General features: G+C 56.4%; 7 protein-coding genes across 7 annotated transcripts; 3 read left to right on the top strand and 4 right to left on the bottom strand.

The window, feature by feature from the left end:
• Positions 1 to 383: 383 nt before the first annotated feature.
• On the bottom strand, positions 384 to 7,592 carry KRP23_3038 (uncharacterized protein; the record flags this gene model as incomplete). Its single annotated transcript, XM_067887840.1, has 1 exon — positions 384 to 7,592. One exon carries the CDS (start codon positions 7,590 to 7,592, stop codon positions 384 to 386), a length of 7,209 nt encoding a protein of 2,402 aa, XP_067750396.1.
• Positions 7,593 to 8,560: 968 nt separating this feature from the next.
• KRP23_3039 (uncharacterized protein) lies at positions 8,561 to 9,829 on the top strand (the record flags this gene model as incomplete). Its single annotated transcript, XM_067887842.1, has 1 exon — positions 8,561 to 9,829. The coding sequence occupies one exon, from the start codon at positions 8,561 to 8,563 to the stop codon at positions 9,827 to 9,829; it is 1,269 nt and encodes a 422-aa protein (XP_067750397.1).
• Positions 9,830 to 10,045: 216 nt separating this feature from the next.
• On the bottom strand, positions 10,046 to 10,867 carry KRP23_3040 (uncharacterized protein; the record flags this gene model as incomplete). Its single annotated transcript, XM_067887843.1, has 1 exon — positions 10,046 to 10,867. One exon carries the CDS (start codon positions 10,865 to 10,867, stop codon positions 10,046 to 10,048), a length of 822 nt encoding a protein of 273 aa, XP_067750398.1.
• A 155-nt stretch (positions 10,868 to 11,022) lies between these two features.
• Positions 11,023 to 12,151, bottom strand: KRP23_3041 (Anthranilate phosphoribosyltransferase; the record flags this gene model as incomplete). The annotated part of the gene is made up of 2 exons (XM_067887844.1): positions 11,023 to 11,856; positions 11,924 to 12,151. 2 exons carry the CDS (start codon positions 12,149 to 12,151, stop codon positions 11,023 to 11,025), a joined length of 1,062 nt encoding a protein of 353 aa, XP_067750399.1.
• Positions 12,152 to 14,607: 2,456 nt separating this feature from the next.
• KRP23_3042 (Annexin A7) lies at positions 14,608 to 15,594 on the bottom strand (the record flags this gene model as incomplete). The annotated part of the gene is made up of 1 exon (XM_067887845.1): positions 14,608 to 15,594. The coding sequence occupies one exon, from the start codon at positions 15,592 to 15,594 to the stop codon at positions 14,608 to 14,610; it is 987 nt and encodes a 328-aa protein (XP_067750400.1).
• A 1,457-nt stretch (positions 15,595 to 17,051) lies between these two features.
• Positions 17,052 to 17,453, top strand: KRP23_3043 (Annexin-B12; the record flags this gene model as incomplete). Its single annotated transcript, XM_067887846.1, has 1 exon — positions 17,052 to 17,453. The coding sequence occupies one exon, from the start codon at positions 17,052 to 17,054 to the stop codon at positions 17,451 to 17,453; it is 402 nt and encodes a 133-aa protein (XP_067750401.1).
• A 2,137-nt stretch (positions 17,454 to 19,590) lies between these two features.
• KRP23_3044 (uncharacterized protein) lies at positions 19,591 to 19,905 on the top strand (the record flags this gene model as incomplete). Its single annotated transcript, XM_067887847.1, has 1 exon — positions 19,591 to 19,905. One exon carries the CDS (start codon positions 19,591 to 19,593, stop codon positions 19,903 to 19,905), a length of 315 nt encoding a protein of 104 aa, XP_067750402.1.
• Between the last annotated feature and the right edge of the window lie 57 nt (positions 19,906 to 19,962).

The raw sequence follows: 19,962 nt of genomic DNA on the forward strand, positions 1-19,962 counted from the left end.
ACTTGGCATGCAAAGCTGGATCGGAAGAGATGGTCTGGCTGCTGCTCAATCACGGAGCAAACTGGAACCTTCCTGACAAGGTGTGTAGTATATAGTTCATCCAAGCTCAAGGTTACTGTCGGATACATCAAAACTGATCATATGTTGGACAACAGGCAAAGAAAACTCCGCTTCAATGGGCCGTCCGAGCTGGCAAAGCCTCCATCGCCTACCGGATCGACCAGCAACTGCACGCAAAGGCCAAACTAGCGCTGCAACAGGCACGCGAGCAACAAACCAACGCAAACAAGTCCCCATTGACATTCGCAAAACTCTGCGGATAAATAATAGTTTAGCTTCCTACAATTTGAGCTCCTACAACAAATGGACGCAAGTTGCAACCGTTACCGCCTCCGCTCTTGGCCGCCTGAGCTGCGGTTGCTGGCCGTCAAGCTGCTGAAGCTGCCGAAGCTCTTCAGCTGCTGCGGCGTAAAAGAATTCACGAGCGACTTGGGTGTGTTGCCGAATCGTGTGCTGCGCCCGCTACTGGTGGAGCTGGCCTCTTGCTCACTGGACTGCCGTTCGAGCTGGTGCATGGCCCTCGCCTGCGCTTGAGCTTCCGCCTGGGCCGCTGCCTTTTCCGTCTCGAAAGCCTCCAGCAAGTCCGAATTCTGGAAATTGTCCACGAACGCGTCGAAGTCATGCGAAGACGAGAACCAAGACTTGATCTCCTGGCGCTTCGAGTGGCCACTGCTGACCGGGCTCTTCTTCTTTTTGCTGCCCTTGGCCTTGCGCTCCTTCTCAGCGCAGAGCACTAACAACTTGTCGTAAAACTCGCGCACACCACTCACAAAAGCTGCGGCACAATCACCGTCATAGTGCTGCCTCTCATCGAGACCATTAGGGTCTGATGACGGCTGCACTCCCGACTGAAGCAACTGGTAGTTGCTGTCCGTGTCAGAGACTCCGCTGGCGGACACCGGGGTCATCATCCAGCTCGAACCGGATCGACTCGTGCTGAGTGCATCGTCGAAACTGCGCAAGGTGACGTCCACTGAGGGATAAGCCCCCACGGGCGAACGCATCGACGTAACAGCAGACGAAGAAGCAGGCGTCGTCGGTCCGCGACTCGAAACGAGCTGCTGTGACGAGTGTCTGCGGCTCATTTTCATACGCATCTTTTGACGTTGTCGCGTGACCTTCTCAATGCGCTCCAGGAACTGCCTGCGCCATTTCTTGGGCAAAGGCACTGCGTTCCGAAGCGTCTTATCACTCGCAAGTGCATCCACATCATCCAGATCAACCACAACCACGCATGACGAAAGCAGGCGAGGATCGTTGCCACATTTCTTAGAAAACGCCAGGCAGCTCTGCCATGTGTCCGCTGTAGCGCCGAGCAGGAACGGGGGCTCTTCCTCTAGTTGGTCCCCTGCCACGGCACTGGAAGTGACTGTCGAACTTTTTCCTCCACCATTCAAACTGTCCGTGCTTCCTCGTGAGGAAGAGAACGAGCCAGCAGCGCTTCCACTTCCGCTGCCCCACCGCCAATCGTGCGACAGCCTGGAGAACGACCTGCGGCTCTTCGGTCGAGCCGCCAGCTCCGCCTGCGCATGCTGAAACGCAGCATCGTGGAGGAATCGCCAAGACGTCACAGGCACGAACGGCAAGAATGTGTGCTGCCACCGGAAGGGTTCCAATAGCTTCAGCAGACTCGTGGTTACCTCTTGAATCTGGGGGTAGGAATTGCCCACCACCACGACGGAATTCTCCAGCAACAGTACTCCCAAAAGCTTCACAAGCAACTTGGCACCGAGTAATCGCATCGTACGCAAAACACCAGCTCCAACAGCAGCCTCTTCAGCCTCCATCGAGTCGTACTCCGATAAATACCAATCTGCTCGTGGGATTTCCTGGCGCCAAGCCCTAGTGTCCCCCTCACGAACGTCAAACACCTTGAAGTGAAGTTTCGGGTGCGTTCCAAACGGCGTTCGAACTTCCGGCGCGTACTCGTAACCAATCGAAAGCACCAACTGCCGGTCTTGAATCAGTGCATGAGAGTTTATCCGTGAAACGTCGAAATCAAGCATACCGTTAGGATTGCTGGTGTTCACAGCGGAGGCAACTCTGCTTCCACCAGGAGTCACCACCGAATCCGCCGACGAGACATCAAGTCCTCCGAAGTATAACACCGCGATCTGCTGCGGGTCAAAAGCGTCGAGCAGCGTCCGCAGGTAACGCAAGTTGCGAGACCGAAACTCTGACGTCTCAACTTTACCCTCGACGTACTTGGACTTCGCATCGTGCCACAGGTTAAAGATCCACCAGAGCTTCTCCGACTGGACTTCGTCGAAATCGCACAAACCGATAGCTCCATTAGAGCTGCTCCCTTCATCGCGCGCGAATCCATCACCTCGGCCAAGCATGAAGTCTTCGCCAGGTGGCAACGACCTCAGATCTCCTAAATCGATAAACTTCACAGGCGCTGTCCGCTTCATAGAGTTATCACTATTCTCCCCTGACTCAGTGAGTACAGGCATACTGCCTCCTTCGTGAAGATGGCCTTCGCCAGTTCGCGAAAACGACAACTCCGCGTCTGGAGACGGGTAATTTGGTACTGCAGGCTGAGGCGCTGAGCGAGACCGCTCTCGGGTGTACTTTCGTGATTTCCGTTCGCCACTCTTTTTCACGATATGGCCACCAGGGGTAGTACCTGGCTTCCCTGCAGCAACAGGCGGAGGTGGGACATTTGGCCGCTCGCTCAAAGAAGCTAACCCCGTTCGAGGAGTAGCTGAGCTTTTCATACCTCCAGGTGCAACCGCCGAATAGGGGGCACCCTCTTGGTACCGCGATGGAGTATTTGACGCCAACAACTCAGATATAGAAGACATCGACTGGTTTTTCTTATGACCAGCTCGCTTTCCGGTCGCAACACCCGCGCTTGGCGACGGCGTTGAGACTTGTTTCCCGCTACCACCCATCTGTGGAGACGGCACAGGAATCACAGCTGAAAAAGACGACGATCTGGAGTTGTTGCTTCCCACACTGGAGACAGAAACACTCGAACCTGAAGGCACGGCCGCAGCAGCTGCAGCTAGATTGGGCGCTGATCCACTCGGAGGAAGTCGCTTGTGTGATCTTTGCAGGGCTCGGAACGTTTGCAACTGGTGGACAATGCTGCTCAGACACATACGCGCACTGAGCAGCTCGTCCAGATGCAAAAGCAGCGTCTCCTCAACGTAATCGGGAACGCGTTCGAACTGCTGGATCTGGCAGGCTGTGAGAATCAACTGTAGCGTCATAGCTTCTAACTTCACGATAAATCCCTCGCTGAAGTTCAGAATCGGCACCACGCAAAATCGTCCCTTATTCACTCCACGCGCATACGGCATCGTAAAATCATTTCCAAACCCAGACGAGTACAATGAACTTGCATCTGCCACGTCATGGAACGCAACGCGGCGGAAAAAGACACCCTTCATGATACGAACTGCTTCCTCCCAGAAAGCTGTCGCTTCCTTCAAGTGTTTCTCGCTCTTGTAGGATGCAATACGTTCGAGCCACACCCACACTTCACTGCTGAAGATCAGCGTTCGCAAAAAGCAAGCGGGATTCGCCACTTGCTCTGCAAGGTTCAACGCAGGACGCAGCAGTTTCTGCGCTTCTAACAACGTTTTTCGCGTCTTCTCGATTGTGTCGTCGCCGTTTAGGTCATCCATGTCCAGCATCGACGAACCTTTCCCGGAGCTGCGACGGTGCAAGTGTGCCTTAAGCATTTCATCGTCTTGGTTGCTACCGAGCGCGAAGAATGATCGCTCGACGGGGGCGAGCATAAATGAAATGATCTCCAGTAAAACCTTAAGCTGGTACAGACTGTCATCCAACACGCGATACAGATCAAAGGCTGTCCAAAACGCATTTTGCGCTTGCTCTTCGGCTTTGTCAACGTCTCGAACACACGTGCCGAATTGAAGCATGCGCTCGTGCAAGCGCTGCTTCTCGTCCTTGTTCAAGCCGTACAACGAGACGCCCAGGGGTTTTAGCATTTCTTCAACCTGCGCTGGAGACACAACACTCCCAACAAAAGTGGAGCCCATCGAACGTCCTCGGCGAGAAGGGTCCTCACCATCGCGGCGGGGTTCCCACTCGCGGTCTTGCTGTTCTCGGCAGAAAGCGCGAAGCACCTTACCATCAAGATCATACAGCTGCGCTTGTCTACGAACGTTGTCACGGTCGTTCTTCACGTGAGCCAGAGACAACCAAGCATAGGCATTACAATAGTCGCCCAGCTTCAGATACATCTTGACACGGCAAATGATATAGCGAAGCGTAAATGACATGTCGAAACAGTAACGGGCTTCGCTGCCCATGCCGCCAAGGCCCCTGCCGCCTCCACTGCTGCTTGTTCCCGGTCCCGTGCCACTACTGCTTCCTGGTCCACTGAAACCCTTGATGTTCTCTTGTAGGCGATCGCAGAATGCAGTCGCCTCTCGTTCCATCAACGAGAACATGTGACGGCACGTGTCAAACATACGCATCTTAAGCGCGTCTTCTGCGAGCAGCATGCGCAGCTGTGTGCGCTTTCCTCGTGGCAGTCGTGTGCTGTAGTTCAGGAGGTGCTCTAGTACGCGCATTCCTTCCAAGCATCGCCCACTAGAGCGATATACATCGCGCACAAGTAGGTGCAGGTTGATGTCATGGTTAAGCCAAGTATCCACCTCGCTCGCATTGCCTGCGCTGCGCGAAGAAAGATGGAACGAGCCGGAAAGTGACGACGAAACTGAACTTGAGGTTGCTGTCATCATCGTACCACTACGGCTGGATGGAGCCTCGCTGCTTGAATAGCTGCCGTTTATAACAGACGACAGGAAGTGCGGTGGCAGCAAATTCGTGTGGTCACGAAGGAAATGGCAAGACGTTGCCAGATACTCTTCAGCGCGCGTGAAGTTACCCTCGCGGATCCACAGCTTGGTCATCTCCTGAGTTAAGTACACATAAACCGTGATGTTGCCATGTCGCTGAGCTGCGCACGTCACCTTTTCGTGCAGCGGCAGCGCGCGATGCACATCGTCAGCCTCCAGCGTAAGCTTGCAGAGAAGCCTGTCCAACTTTTCATACTCGCAGCCTTGGTTCAGGAATGTGAATAGTGCGCCTGCTGCTTCGAGACACAGAATGCCGTACCGGTATTTGTTGTTCTTGATCAAGATGTTGCCTAGACTCTCAAGCGCCTCGCGACCCAAGTCAGAGAGTAGACCATCGTTGTTAAATATGCTGAGATAGGATACTGGCATGGCCTTCTCACGGCCACGCAGTGATGGCACCTTGGACAGTCTTGCCACGAATTTCTTTGAGCACGCCTCCAGCAAACGCAACGCTTCGTATGCAAGAGACTCGGCCACTCTCAGGTTGCCATGTGATGCCGTGGAAACGTGCATTCCTGCCAGAACCGAAGCACACTTTGCCTTCACCAACGGGAATTTTGTAGCCGATATTCGCTCGTAGAAAAAGCTGAGTGCCGAATTACGGGTTCGAGACGACGGCCTTAGCAGCTCAAATAGTTTGGCACTTGCGCTCCAGCCACCGAGTCCTTTCGAGAGATCACCCCGTTCATATCCACTGTCGCGGTAATCAGGATTAGACGATGACGAGCTGCTGCGGCTATCGCGGTTGTGCGGTAGCAATCCCACCAATATCGGATCCACAGAAGCTTCGTCATCTTCAAACTCGAGAAGTTCCTCAAGAGCCGGTAGAGAAACTTCGGCCAACGCACTCTTACTATCGTACAAGCTCTGAATATCACACAGGATCTGTGCTTGCAGACAGATCACGTCAGCAAAGAGAGAAAACCGTCTAGCGTCGTCTGCCTGCGGTTTCTGCTTTTCAACTGGCGACTTGTGTCCCATGTATCGATTGCTGCGACTTTCGGGGCTCGTGTTCAAGTGCTGGAACAGTGCACCATAGTACTGGAGCACTTCGTTCACAATCTGCGATGCTGAATCGCCCACAACAGGTTCCAGCGGCAGGAACGCAGGCAACTGATTGCAAAGCTGCCACTTGTACTCGTACTCTCCGCTAGCGAAACCACCCAAATGGTGACAAACGTAGCGAAGCTCGATCAGCGCGACGACGTTCGAGTGGTGTGGGAAGGCTTCCGCGCAATGTACCAGGATATCCTGGAACTGCTGGATCCAATAGATAGTAGTTTTGTTGCCTTGAGACGACGCTGACGAAGATGTAGACAACATTGAAAGTGACAGGTGCGTTGCAAGCGGCACTACCGGCTTGGGGCCGTACAAGCGTGCAGCCTCCTGCAAGATCTCAATGCTGCACCCCACCACATATTCCAGATCACTGGGCGATAAATTCTGGGCCCAGTTCTCGTCTGTCATGCCGGTGGTCGACACCTTCTCAAAGTACATCCGCACGAGCTCGCGGTTCTCCTTGTCCTCGCCGTAGTAGCGATAGTGCGTGATCTGCTTGAAAAACGTGTCGACGAACTCGCGTCCGAACGGCAGCGACACTAGTGCGTGGAATTGCTGGTTCTTCAACTGTCTCGGCGGTGGCAAGCGGTTGCGCTCCGTTTCCATGTGATGCGCTACAACTGCGCAGTCCGGCACCACAAGATCCGCCAGCCAGCGCTCATATTTGTTCTCGGTGAAGCTGGGGAAGGTGCTGCGATCGCGCTCCAAATTGCTAAACGTGCTCGAGGGCTTCGGGTACCGCTCTATCCGGACCGCATACGCGGACGAGTTGGCCACCTCCAGCAGCCGCAGCTTGTCCACGAGCGCGTATTCGATCGCGTTTGACGAGGACGCGGACGCAGACGTGAAGCTGGAGCGAATACCGTCCACGCTGCCGTCCACGCTGGCTCCGGACTGGTGGAACTCGCTACGTCTCCTCTGGAAAAGCGGCTCCTCCGACGGCCTCCGCCTCGCAGCTGCGTCCAGACTCAGCGCCGCGTCGTCCGCGTCGTCGTCGTCGGGGAAACTCTCTCCGTCCAGTACCTCGTGCAGATTGGGCAGGAAGAAGTTGCCGTTCTCTGCTCTTCGTCTTGTAGGGTCCATGCTGTCTGACGACCCGAGGGCCGTGTCCGTCTGCTCGTCAAAGCCGAACTCGGCGTCCCAATCTTCGTCGCTGTCGCTCTCGGGCTGCTGCTCTGTCTGTGGACGTCCCACACGCGCGTCCTTCACAGACGAGTATGAGCTGTAGAGTCCTCTGGTGTCCTCCTCCTCGCTGTGGCGCACGGAGCCGCTGCTGCCGCTCGAGGCGCCTACTTCGCTGCCGCGTCGCGCTCTCGCGGGGAGAGCGCCATTGGAGCTGCTGCTGCTGCGCCGTTTGTACAGCGTGTCCGACAGCAGGAAGTCGCGGCCGCGCGAGGGCTTGTTGGCCAGGAAGTCGCTGCTCCAGTCCTCCACCTCGTCCTCCGTGGACGCCGAGAGCCCCACGACCACGTGGTCCTCTCTGGCGGGCGCCAGCTGCGCGCTCTTGTGGTGGTACAGCGTGGCCGCGTGGCGCCGCGCCGCCGCCGCCGGCAGCGACGGGGAAGACGCCGACGTGGCCGCGAGCCGCCGGTCCGAGGGGGTGTCCGCCTTCTTCTTCTGCAGCACGCGCTGCATCCGTCGGTCGTCTGTGCTGGGCTGGGCTGCTCAGGGCGACTGAGGCATAGGAGTGATGGTCCCCCACTTCCGCGCCGCTCTGATTCGGTGTGTATGTATTGGCTGATGCGGAATCGCTCGCCGCCCTCCGCGCAGTGCCAAAGTGGCCGACGCCAAGCATGGGCTGGGGCTCGCTGGCTACGAGGCCCATTCTGTGCAACTAAAGGCGACAGCGAAAATTTCGGACCCCTAACCAATCAGACCGACATAGCGGGCGCGAAACGTCCAGTCAAGCCAAAGTGCCGACACCGCGGCGTTTTAGGGTCGCGGCGCGTGCGAATTACACCCCGAATTAGTGCCTCCGACAAGAGGCGTCGGGCGTCGCTGCCTCTACGTTCCAACAGCGTGGCTCGCTGCACGGCCCAGCGCGTACACTCGCTTCACGTGCCGCGCCGTCGCAGCAGCTGCCGCGTTGATCCGCACGCGTCGCCACGTGAGAGCTTTGCGGCGCCCGTTTTTAGCGAGAGCAGGTCCTGCAATTACGGTCCTCCGGCTTTCCATACAATGGAATTTTGGGGCGAATTTTGGCCCTTTCAAAGAGTACCCATCTCGCGGTACGCACTCGGTCAACTTCAATTGCCGGCGGCAAGTCGCAATTTGCTCTGCTCGCTTTCTGCCGCGCTCCAACTCTTATGCCATGGATACCAGCAGCAGCACAGACAACAGTTGGAGCTTCAGCCACATGGAGAATTAGCTGTCCGCCTCATGGCGAGTAGAACCGACTCAGCCACGTGGTTGACTCGAATTTCGACAATTTTCGCTGCTTCACGACTACCGTGCTGACTCTGTTATCTCCGACTACACTCCCATTGGTCAAATCCCTCTTCCCTTATGCGCCAATGGCAGCGCTCTGCGTAGTCGCCGCGTGGCGCCTCTTTCTTCATTCTCGCTTCAAGTCCGAGCAGCTCAGTTAACGCCTCTCGCCCGCCATGGAAGCCGCCGCGCCGCAGCCAGAGCTCGTGAACCTCGTGGTGCGCAGCGTATACACGCCAGGTCAGTCGCTTGCGCTCGCCGTGGACGCGACGACGCGCGTGGCTGAGCTCAAGCGTCGCCTCAGCCTCGACTTCCCGCTGACACCCGCTGTCTCGAGCCAGAAGCTCATCTTCGGCGGCAAAATCTGCGGCGACGACGAGCCGCTGGATCAGATCCTGGCGCAGGTGCAGAGCAGCCACCGCAAAGACGGCGACAGCGGCGACGAGCCCGTGGTGCTCCACCTGCTGGTGACTTCTCCGGGCGGCAGAAGGAGCGTGGAGCTCAAGACGCCCGAGGAAACGCCGTCGAAGCCCGTAGAGGCGCAGGACTCGCCCCGTCCCAGCCGCAGCGAGAACGCAGAGCCGCACGGTTTCAGTGTGCAACCAGCGACGCCGCAGAGCCCGTTCCTGTTCGGCCAGACCCCCGCCATGACACAGCAGCAGCAGAATTTGTACAGGCAGAGCGTGCTAATGCAGCAGCAGGCCGTTGTGCTGCAGCAGATCCAGTACCTGCAGTACATGCTCATGCAGCAGCGGCAAAACGCGACGTCTGAACCCCAGCAGCAGCAGAACCCGTTCGGAGCGCACTTTGCCGCGCCGTATGGCAATTTCTACGGCATGATGCCGCCCCAGATGTTCCAAGCGCATGCGAGGCCGAATGTGGCGCCGCAGGCTACAGCGCAGGCGCCTGATGCGACGCCTGCGCCGGCCCAAGCTGCAGCCCAGGAGCCGATTCCTGAGCCCCAGAACCGTCCGATGCTTGTGGAGATGGCGCGTGAAGTTTTCCCACTGCTTGACTTCCGAATGGCACTCAAGATGGGGTTCATGCTGTTTATTATCGGACAGGACACGCCTATGGACCGCATTCTCATGCTGGGACTGCTGTCGCTCATCTCGTACCTGCACATCACCGGCATCTTTGCGAAAATCTACGCGGTATACAACCGGCGTCGCAGTGCCAACGGCGAGGCAGCAGCAAATGCGCAAGCTGATCCTAATGCTCCTGGAGCTGCGGCTGCTGCGGGAGCAGCTATTGCTGAGCGTTATGGCATGTTGACGCGTGTGCTGCGCATCTCGGCGGACCGCGGTCTTGTGCAGGACGTGAAGTACTTCGTGGTTGGATTGTTGCTGTCGCTTGTACCGGCGTGGCACCCGCAGCCCATTCAAGGCGTGGCGCCCATGCACGAAAACGCCATGCCGGATGACGTACCTCTCCAAGGAATTTAATTATGATGTGATTTTGGTGGATGCTGAGCCAGAGCTCGCAGAGCAGCAGTGTAAACTATTGGCGGTAGGCGGCGATATACTGGCCGTCTGATGGAAGGAGGAGATGGAGATACAAGGGTAAGCCTGAATAACAAGAGGTGCTATCTCACTTTGCGTTTACTCGTGATCTTTTGTGGGTTTGTTGCCGATGAGGTAGATGCATGGCCGAGCTACTTACTAGACAGAGCCTTTCTTGGAGCGAGAGAAGCTTCGCTTGATGGCATCAAACAGCTTCTCCTTTGGTCGACTCAATCTTCTCTGCCGTGCATCTTTGACAGAACTCGGCACCTTGACCGGTGCCTGCTCGTGTTCTTGTTGTTGTTCCGTATCTTCCGTTGCAGCTTTGGTTGCAGTGACATCATTTGGTACGCTTGTGACGGGGGCTATGACAAGTTTGTGCTTCGGCTGAACAACGACCCGAGTGACTATGGTGGGTTGTTTTGTGAGCTCACGGTTCTTGTTCAAACCATGGTCCAGTTGAACCGCAATGGACAGTCGTTGTCGTGGCGTCGATTTGCGTTCTGAAGTGGACTGGGGAGTGGTAGTTTCGGGTTGCTGAGGCTTTGGTATGTCAGCCTCGGACGTCTCCGGATGCAGCTCCTCTTTGCTCTGGTGTTGCTCGTCTTTCAATGGCAAAGTGTCCTCGGTTTGATTTTCTTCTTCTGCTTGTGGTTGTTCAGGAGTCAATTCCTGCTCTTGCTGCTGCTCTGGGATCTCTGGAGGTGGCTGCTCGGCAAGGTCAATACACAGCGGCGCTGGAGCTTGTGTGGCGAAGTAAATGCTCTTAATGGCAGCTTCACTCGCTGACAAAGCGGGCGTCTGTGGATTGGAGCAGCAATTCTCATTCGAACACTCGTCGCGCTGGCACCCCGTCGTAAGCATGGCGAAGTACGCCTGCACGAGCTGTCGAGCGTATTCATAGTCGGTTGTCATTGGCAACGCTGCCGCCACGGACACATCGCTCGAGCCAGACACGCCGTCGACTTGGTCCTGATCCATGCTGTGGTGCAATGCGGCTGGAGACGATGTGGGTGCGTCGGGATCAAGCAAAATAGCCTCTTATTTATACACGTCCTTATCATGCTAATCTTGTCGATATTGAGCATTTACGGAGGCTTCCTAGCGACTATCTGTCTGTGCTGGACATCACACGTTCACAGCTGGGGCTGGCTGTTCAGCTGCTGCGCCACTTGTGCCCACTTGTCGAGCGTGGCCAGCGCCTCACCCGACGCGAGCTGCTTCTTGGCCATCTCGTAGCCGCTCTTGATGCTGTCTGCCAGGCCGTACACGTACAGTCCTGCACCGGCGTTGTAGGCGATCGTGTTGCCCACAGGGCCGTCACACGCAGCACCACCAGTGAAAGCCTCACGCAGAATGGCAGCATTTTCAGTAGCGTCTCCTCCCTTTAGCTGCTCGAGCGTCACGGCCGGCACGCCGACCTCCTCCGGACGCAGTTGGTAGTGGCGCAACGGCTCCTCCGCGCCGAGGCGGACCTCCACGACCTCAGCCGGGCCAATGGAGTTGAGCTCATCGAGTCCAGCGCAGTGCACAACAAGTCCGTGCTCCACGCCCAGCGCCAGCAGCACTTCGCCGAAAACATCGAGCAGCGTCGGCGTGTAAACGCCAATGACCACACGCTTGCAGCCGGCCGGGTTCAGCAGGGGCCCGAGAATGTTAAACATACTGCGGATGCCAATGGCCTTGCGCACGGGTCCCACGTAGCGCATGGCCGGGTGGAAGTGCGGCGCATACATGAAGGCGATCTGCGCCTCCTCCAGGCAGGACGCCACGTGCTCAGGCTTGAGCATGGGCACGCCCAGCTCCTCCAGGACATCCGCCGAACCAGATTTACTGGACACCGAGCGGTTGCCGTGCTTGGCGACCAACGCGCCGCAGGACGCGGCCAGCACTGCCGCCGCCGTGCTAAGGTTGACTGTGTTGGCGCCGTCGCCTCCCGTGCCCACAATGTCGAGCGTGGGGCGTCCAGACTGCAGCGTACAGAGCAAATAAACGTCAGCGAATGCGGTGCAATCCAGCAAAAGCAGCAGAACGCACCGTAACGTGCACGCTCACGGCCTCGGAGCGCATGTGCTTGGCGAAGGCCGCGACCTCGCCGGCGGTCTCGCCCTTGGCCGCCAGCAGCGCGAGCAGTACGCCCACGGCCACGGGGTTGTCAACGGCCTTCTCGGAGGCGATCTGCTGCACGGCGAACGTGGCCTCGGCGTCCGTCAGATCTTCGCGGCGCGTGAGCTTGGCCAGAATCGCGCTGAGCTCCATGGTCATGTAGCTGACAAGGTAAAATGGGGAGTGACTGACGTGTTCAACGGCTGAAGGAGTGCCGCCACCAGAACTTTCACGTCTGTCTTAACGGGCGGGGATTGGTCGATAAATATGCTGACCAATGAGAGGCGGTTTACTACCAATTGCAACAGTGGGATCCGTGTAAACAGCTCGGCGATAAGTGTTTTGGCCAATGAGAAACGGTTTACTACCAATTGCACTAGCGTAAACAGGATATTCTTGACAAGAATTTCTTGTTGCTCGGTGAGCTGCATCTGCATGGCAAACGCCTTCAGCTGCCAGCATCATGTCGCCACTTGTGAAGTGGCCGTCGGCGAAATGGTTCGGCATCCACTGCTGAGGGATACCGCCGTACATACATGTACAGGACGCTGCTGCAGCATGAACTTCTTCATCGGTTGATACACGGCCGCGCAATGCAGTCGCATCATTTTGTCCGTGTCTGCTGTCGTCTCGCCCGCGTTTCTGGAGAACAATGATCTTTGGCCGTAGTGCTCGCGAAAGTGGCGCGACGTTGCACCGCTGCTTTGGTTCACGCTAATTCTTTTCCAGGGTGCCTCCAAGACGTGCTGAGGCCTGCATCTGGTATCTCTCGAGCTGGAAAACTCGACTCCAAATCCCGGTTCAACGATATTGATGACCCGAGTTAGCATCCGACATCATCCGTGTCAACCTCTGCGTCTTCACCTGTCTTCACAGCGCTCCTTTTCGAGCCCCCAGCACGGGAAAACACGACCGGTTGCTTGGTTGCAGCCCAAGATTCAGTTCCTCGAACCTCCTGCAGCATGTTGAAGCAATGAGTCTCGACTCCTTCGTAGATCAAGCACATGGTCTCCAGCAAATGCGAGCGAGCGTCAAGCATTGTTGGAAGCGGTAGCTCTTCTGGCACAACCTCCTCGCGAGCCTTCAAATCGAGGTTAGAACCACACTGGCCCCGGGCTCCTCGTGTTTCTCGCGGTATCAACTGGTGAAAATCTCCTGGGTATTTATCCCCGAAGTGAACTCCATTCCTTTCGTAGTAATACAGCAGCGCTTCTGAGGATGCATGTAGCCTTCTTCTTGCGTGCTCTCTCTTCCTCAAGCAGAATGTTCGAGACGCCATCGCCACTGGTGCCAATAACAACGTCAACTCTGCGTGCTCGAGTGTCACCACGCCGGTAAAAGAAATCGGAGCATGGATTCGAGGCTCTATTCAGGAACAGCTTGGACGTAGCGGACGTGCTTCAGATGCGTCAGCATAAATTTCTTCAAAGACTGATAAACAGCCGACCAGTGAGCTTGCATCATGGCGTCATTTTCTTCAGGCAGAGCTTCGGGTTCCCTGATAAAGAGCGAACTCTGTTCACATTGTTGACAGAATTGACACGTAATCGCAGCGCTGACTTGGTCTACCTCGATCCCTCTCAAATGAGCTTCCACGACATTAGCAACCACGGGTTCTTGATTGTTCATGCTGAAAAAGATCGACCCAAATCCTGGCTGGACAATGTTCAGGAGTCGTGCAAGGTTGCTCAACGTCGTCTGTGTCAATCGTGTCGGTTCCACTTGCAACTTCGCCGCGTTCACTGCGCTGCTTCTCGAGTGTTTCAGCGAGTGAAAACACAACCGGTTGCATTGTAGCTGTAGAGAATATGAATCCACGGAACATCTGCAGCACCATGGAGCAGTGCGGGCGGATGCCTTTGTACATCAACAGCATCGTCTGCAGTAGGTGAGTGCGAGCGTCAAGAATCTTGGACAGCGGCAAGTCCGACGGGATGGCACCTGCACCTATCGTCGAGTCCCAATTACACGCGCAGGGGCCACGAGCTCCTCGTACGTATGCTGGAATCAACTGGTGGACATCTGCACATTTCTTCCCGAAGTGGACATTATCCCGTGTGTAGTGCTTTTGTGGCGATGGAGTCGCGAATGTCTTGTTTGAGGACGTTGGAGCAGCTCAGCAGCAAGTTCAATGCGTCTTGGGGCGGCAGAAATGGCGACAGGGACAAGTGGACAAGCGCCACCAAGTCGGCAAAGCGCTACGACTACCATCAGCGACTAAAAAAAGATCGTCAATGTCATTCCAGAGAGGGAATATTGATCGCACTTCACTGTCACTCTAGCGAGGCACATCTCTTCCTGGCGGCCTGCCGACACCTCCATTGCTGCCACTTCCTCCACCGACCCATGACAATCAGTGACGGCGCAACCAGCAAACTCAGTGGACATAGCTCGACAAGTGTTTTTATTTTAACTTTACCATTTTCCATCGAGCTGCAGACGCCATGACGAGGCAAACACCAACTTTGTAAACTCCACCGATGAAACTCGGAACGAGCGCCCCACCGATGAAACTCGGAACGAGCGCTAGCGACTACCCCCACGCAATCTGCAGCTACCACTTGAGTACGCACAGCGACGCACCACTACCACCACAGTGCAGCAACAGCAGCAGCCTAGTCGCGCGCGTCGAACACGGACAGCAGCAGCTCGCCGTAGTCGCCGCTCACCTCAGCGGCGATGCGCTCGCGCAGCTCCTTGCCGAACTTCTTCTTGTACACGGGCTTGATGTCGCGCAGCACGATGTGGTAGCGCACCACGGCCGAGCTCAGCGCGTTCTCGTCCGTGCCGAAGCCCTTCATGGCCTCCTCGAACAGCTCGGCCAGCAGGTCCAGCGGCTCCGTGATCATGCGGATGAGGAAGAGCACAGCCTTCTCGGCGTCGCCCGTGAACTCGTGCGCCGCGGCCTTCACCAGCGACTCGTTGTGCTTCTTCTCGTAGGCGGCGGCCACAGCGCGCAGGTGCTCGGGCGGACTGGCCACCAGCACGCCCACGAAGCCCTCCTCGTCCGTGCCCATCTTGCCGCGGCCAGTCTTGTACAGCTTCTCCACGTCGGCCTCCACCTTGGCGGCCGTGTGGACGCTGGCGTCGTACGGCACGAGCGCGGCCTGCAGCGACGCCAGCACCACCTTCTGGAAGTCGCCGTGCAGATCGCCGTCCAGCACGGAACCCAGGTCCTCGCCGTACGTGTCGTAGTACGTCTTCTTGAGGATGTTGACCTCGACGTTGGTGCGGCCCACGACGACAGGGTAGATGAGCTCCTCCTTGGTGCCGATGCCCTTGGTGGCGCTGCGCAGGATGCCGGCCTCGGCCTCGGGCAAAGGCGACGCCAGCAGCTTGAGCAGGAACTCGTAGTGGCCCGACGTCTCGCTGTCCACGAGGTCGCGCAGGCTCTGGTTGTGCAGCTCCTGGTAGCGCTTGGCGATGAAGCCGCGCTGCGTGGCGGTCTTGCCGCCCAGCGCCTTGTTCAGCTGCTTCTCCTTGGTGCCGGCGCCCTTGGTGGCCTCGAAGATCTCGTTCACGGTCGAGTCTGTGCCGGCCGGGTACGAGGGCGGCTGGCCGTTCCAGGCGCTGTGCGTGGCGGGCGGGTACAGGTTCAACATGGTTGGAGGAGGAGGGGAGGGGTCTTCTTGGTTGCGACTTGCGAGGCACGAGGCAGATTCGGGAATGGCTGCTTCTGACGTAAGATCTCGTTTGCGAAGCTTCAATTGGATACTTGACTCGTCTCTGGCTGCCTGTATTTTTGTATGGATTCTGCTGCCTGCGTCGGTGCTTGCCAAACACTGCTTGGTACATGTATTCCCTCAGCAAAGAGAAGTAGAACTACATGCCATTGTATTAAGTCGCAGCACGGGTCGAAGCTGTGACTTGTCTACAGCACTGCACCTTGGCAGTTTTGACACAACGAAAACAGCGGGATGATGTCGTTGTCATAAAATCAAAGATCGCAGCAGTAGAACGCTTGCCTCCATTGTCACCAGTTATCCAGGAAACGAGCAATGAGAACTAGCAGCGCATGCTGCATGGGCTAGAGAAGTCCAGAGGAGGCCCAGCGAGCGAATCAGCCAAATCACCTGAGCAACAACACGTGTCGAGGATCGCTTGGCATCAACGGATTCACCACGTCGGCGAATTTTGCGTACGGATAAGCCAGCCACATATTATAATTTGTAGAGCGGGGTATTTATTTTCACAGCACAACTTGAGCTAAAACAATACTTCTAAACAGCTTCTTGTGAAACTGATTTCAAAGGATACTGTTTACAACAGGACAAGCATATCCGAACAAACCCGGCGGGTTTAGACCCGTTTTACCCAAATACAAACGGCCAGTCAAAGGATGGCTACGGGTCCCCAAATTGAAGTTAGAGACAAACACAAAAATGATGGCGATCTTCAGCCCAGCCATTCCCGAATCTGCCTCGTGCCTCGCAAGTCGCAACCAAGAAGACCCCTCCCCTCCTCCTCCAACCATGTTGAACCTGTACCCGCCCGCCACGCACAGCGCCTGGAACGGCCAGCCGCCCTCGTACCCGGCCGGCACAGGACTCGACCGTGAACGAGATCTTCGAGGCCACCAAGGGCGCCGGCACCAAGGAGAAGCAGCTGAACAAGGCGCTGGGCGGCAAGACCGCCACGCAGCGCGGCTTCATCGCCAAGCGCTACCAGGAGCTGCACAACCAGAGCCTGCGCGACCTCGTGGACAGCGAGACGTCGGGCCACTACGAGTTCCTGCTCAAGCTGCTGGCGTCGCCTTTGCCCGAGGCCGAGGCCGGCATCCTGCGCAGCGCCACCAAGGGCATCGGCACCAAGGAGGAGCTCATCTACCCTGTCGTCGTGGGGCCGCACCAACGTCGAGGTCAACATCCTCAAGAAGACGTACTACGACACGTACGGCGAGGACCTGGGTTCCGTGCTGGACGGCGATCTGCACGGCGACTTCCAGAAGGTGGTGCTGGCGTCGCTGCAGGCCGCGCTCGTGCCGTACGACGCCAGCGTCCACACGGCCGCCAAGGTGGAGGCCGACGTGGAGAAGCTGTACAAGACTGGCCGCGGCAAGATGGGCACGGACGAGGAGGGCTTCGTGGGCGTGCTGGTGGCCAGTCCGCCCGAGCACCTGCGCGCTGTGGCCGCCGCCTACGAGAAGAAGCACAACGAGTCGCTGGTGAAGGCCGCGGCGCACGAGTTCACGGGCGACGCCGAGAAGGCTGTGCTCTTCCTCATCCGCATGATCACGGAGCCGCTGGACCTGCTGGCCGAGCTGTTCGAGGAGGCCATGAAGGGCTTCGGCACGGACGAGAACGCGCTGAGCTCGGCCGTGGTGCGCTACCACATCGTGCTGCGCGACATCAAGCCCGTGTACAAGAAGAAGTTCGGCAAGGAGCTGCGCGAGCGCATCGCCGCTGAGGTGAGCGGCGACTACGGCGAGCTGCTGCTGTCCGTGTTCGACGCGCGCGACTAGGCTGCTGCTGTTGCTGCACTGTGGTGGTAGTGGTGCGTCGCTGTGCGTACTCAAGTGGTAGCTGCAGATTGCGTGGGGGTAGTCGCTAGCGCTCGTTCCGAGTTTCATCGGTGGGGCTTTACAAAGTTGGTGTTTGCCTCGTCATGGCGTCTGCAGCTCGATGGAAAATGGTAAAGTTAAAATAAAAACACTTGTCGAGCTATGTCCACTGAGTTTGCTGGTTGCGCCGTCACTGATTGTCATGGGTCGGTGGAGGAAGTGGCAGCAATGGCGGTGTCGGCAGGCCGCCAGGAAGAGATATGCCTCGCTAGAGTGACAGTGAAGTGCGATCAATATTCCCTCTCTGGAATGACATTGATGATTCAACCAGCAAGCCACACTCTTTTTCCGCATCAAGCTCAAGACTCCAGACTGCCCACCACGGATGCGGAGGTGGGCACAGAGGTTGGGCGACAGCAGCGGAGCGAGCAGGAGCTGGGAATTCTCAACTTAGAGGCGTGTAGACGAACCTATTCAATCCTTTGAGCTGTTATCACCAACCGCAAGCATCACGACATGTCGAGAATTACAGCTCCCAAGATGTGGACGTGCTCCTGGAGTTCATTAGTGATATTCTGCCGACGGGTGAGAATGAATGGGGGTCAGTGCGGCACAGCTACGAAGACTATGCGGTCGAAACCAACCGCGCAGAGCGCGAACTGGTGTCGCTCAAGAAGACATTTCAAGCGTTGCTAAACGTCAAGAAGCCACTGGGGATCCAAGGTGCCCTGAAAATGTCCGGGTGGCCCGTGAGATCCAGCGCCGGATCGAAGAAAAGGTGTCTATGGAGAACGATGTTGACGACGAAAGAATTTTGAGCAATGAAGAGGACAGCCACTCGACACCATCCCACACTCCTCCGGCGCAAGGTGAAAATGAAAGTGACAACTCATGCCATTGCCTGTTTGCACTGACACGCCCTTGGCTAGCAGAGGGACTATTGGGTTCGAAGGCCGTGCTTGAGAGGGACTTGTGGAGCTTGAGGTAAAAGTAAGAATGAATTAATGTTTAAGGCTGGGCCCGACACCGTGCTTCTAGAACGCGCTTCATTCTAAAGCTACGCTTCTCCATCCTTCAGTGTCCTTGGGATCCATCTTCGTGGCTCTTGCCATCTCTCAGCTATCAGTCCGTCCTGTCCTTCAGGCGTGTTAGCACCCTACCTGAGTTCAAAGTGCGAAAGCAAGTAGTGGAAGCAGCTAACATCAAATCCGACAAACGCACTGTCATTTTCAGCGCAGTAAATCGCCTCCCATGCCGTCCCATATTGTGGCTCGGGGTGGAGGTCGGCTCTCGTGAGGTAGTGTTGGCCGCGCTGACGATCACGCCTCTCTCTGGCCTTCGGCGGTGATTGCAAGCATCAGAATGAGCACAATGCTCTCCTCGTTGCCCTCGTAACTCATATTGCTATAGATGCGGAACAGAGTGCTGCGGGTGGGCACGTATTTTTCTTAATCTGTGCGCACCAGCTAAACCTAAAATGTTTTGGCGTCCCAGAATTGCTGCGGGAATCGCTCCATTTAGTGTAAAAAAAACTACGAAAATATTACAGCTGATAGCTTCCTATTACACCTGATAACTTCCTACACTACCTGTACGTGTTTGCAGCATTCACTATCCAGAGCTTCCCGGGCAAAGCACGGCATTAGTTTGATAGGATTCCTCGTCTTTGTCTAACATTGGCAGTGATCACGACACCCCAGTTACCGAGAGTAGCACCTTCCACCAAAAGCTTGTTCCTCAAGTTCCATTGGCCTACAGGTGTTTCTGCAAATGCAGACAGCGGACAGTGTATTATGGATGAATTGTGCAATGTTTCGTCCATAATGATTATGCATTGCAACTTGCACAGCAAACACTAACGCATGGGACCCCAGCATAGGATAGAGGATGGATGTCATGAGCTGCAAGCTGTCTCTGAGCTCAAACACCCAGCCGCTGAAAATTATGATAGGCATTACTACGACCAGCAAACCAATCGGTAGATCCCTGCAGTGTGCATCGCTGCATCGTAACCAACAGCGCAAAACATTGCGACTCACTTTGCAATTACCGCACAGCAACACTCAATCCAGTGACAGCTCTCCAAGAAACCTCAAGCATGCGTTTCGCTTCTGCTCTTCTATGCGGATCGCTTGCCCTCATCAACGTGAGTTCAGCCGCAGAAATGCACAATGAAGCAGCAACTCCGGTTCCTCCGATGAAGCTGCGTACGGAGACCAACGCTGTGCCGCCACCCTATAAGCAAGGAGCTCAAGGCACTGAACGTCAATTGGGTCTGTTTAGCTGGCTGTTCGAGAGTCCGACTGCGGCGCCCGACACGCCGGCGCCCGAATACAACTTTGGCAACAACAACAACAATGACGACGGAGGTCCTTTCAGCGGACCATTCTGGGATCCCAACGCGACCTTTTAGGTTGATTGCTGCCGTAGCCACGGATCACCGAATGAAGCAATGTTAAGCGATGATTAA

This window comes from Phytophthora ramorum, assembly GCF_020800215.1.
Source record: "Phytophthora ramorum isolate Pr-102 chromosome Unknown Phyram_PR-102_s0002, whole genome shotgun sequence".
NCBI classification, from domain to species: domain Eukaryota; phylum Oomycota; class Peronosporomycetes; order Peronosporales; family Peronosporaceae; genus Phytophthora; species Phytophthora ramorum.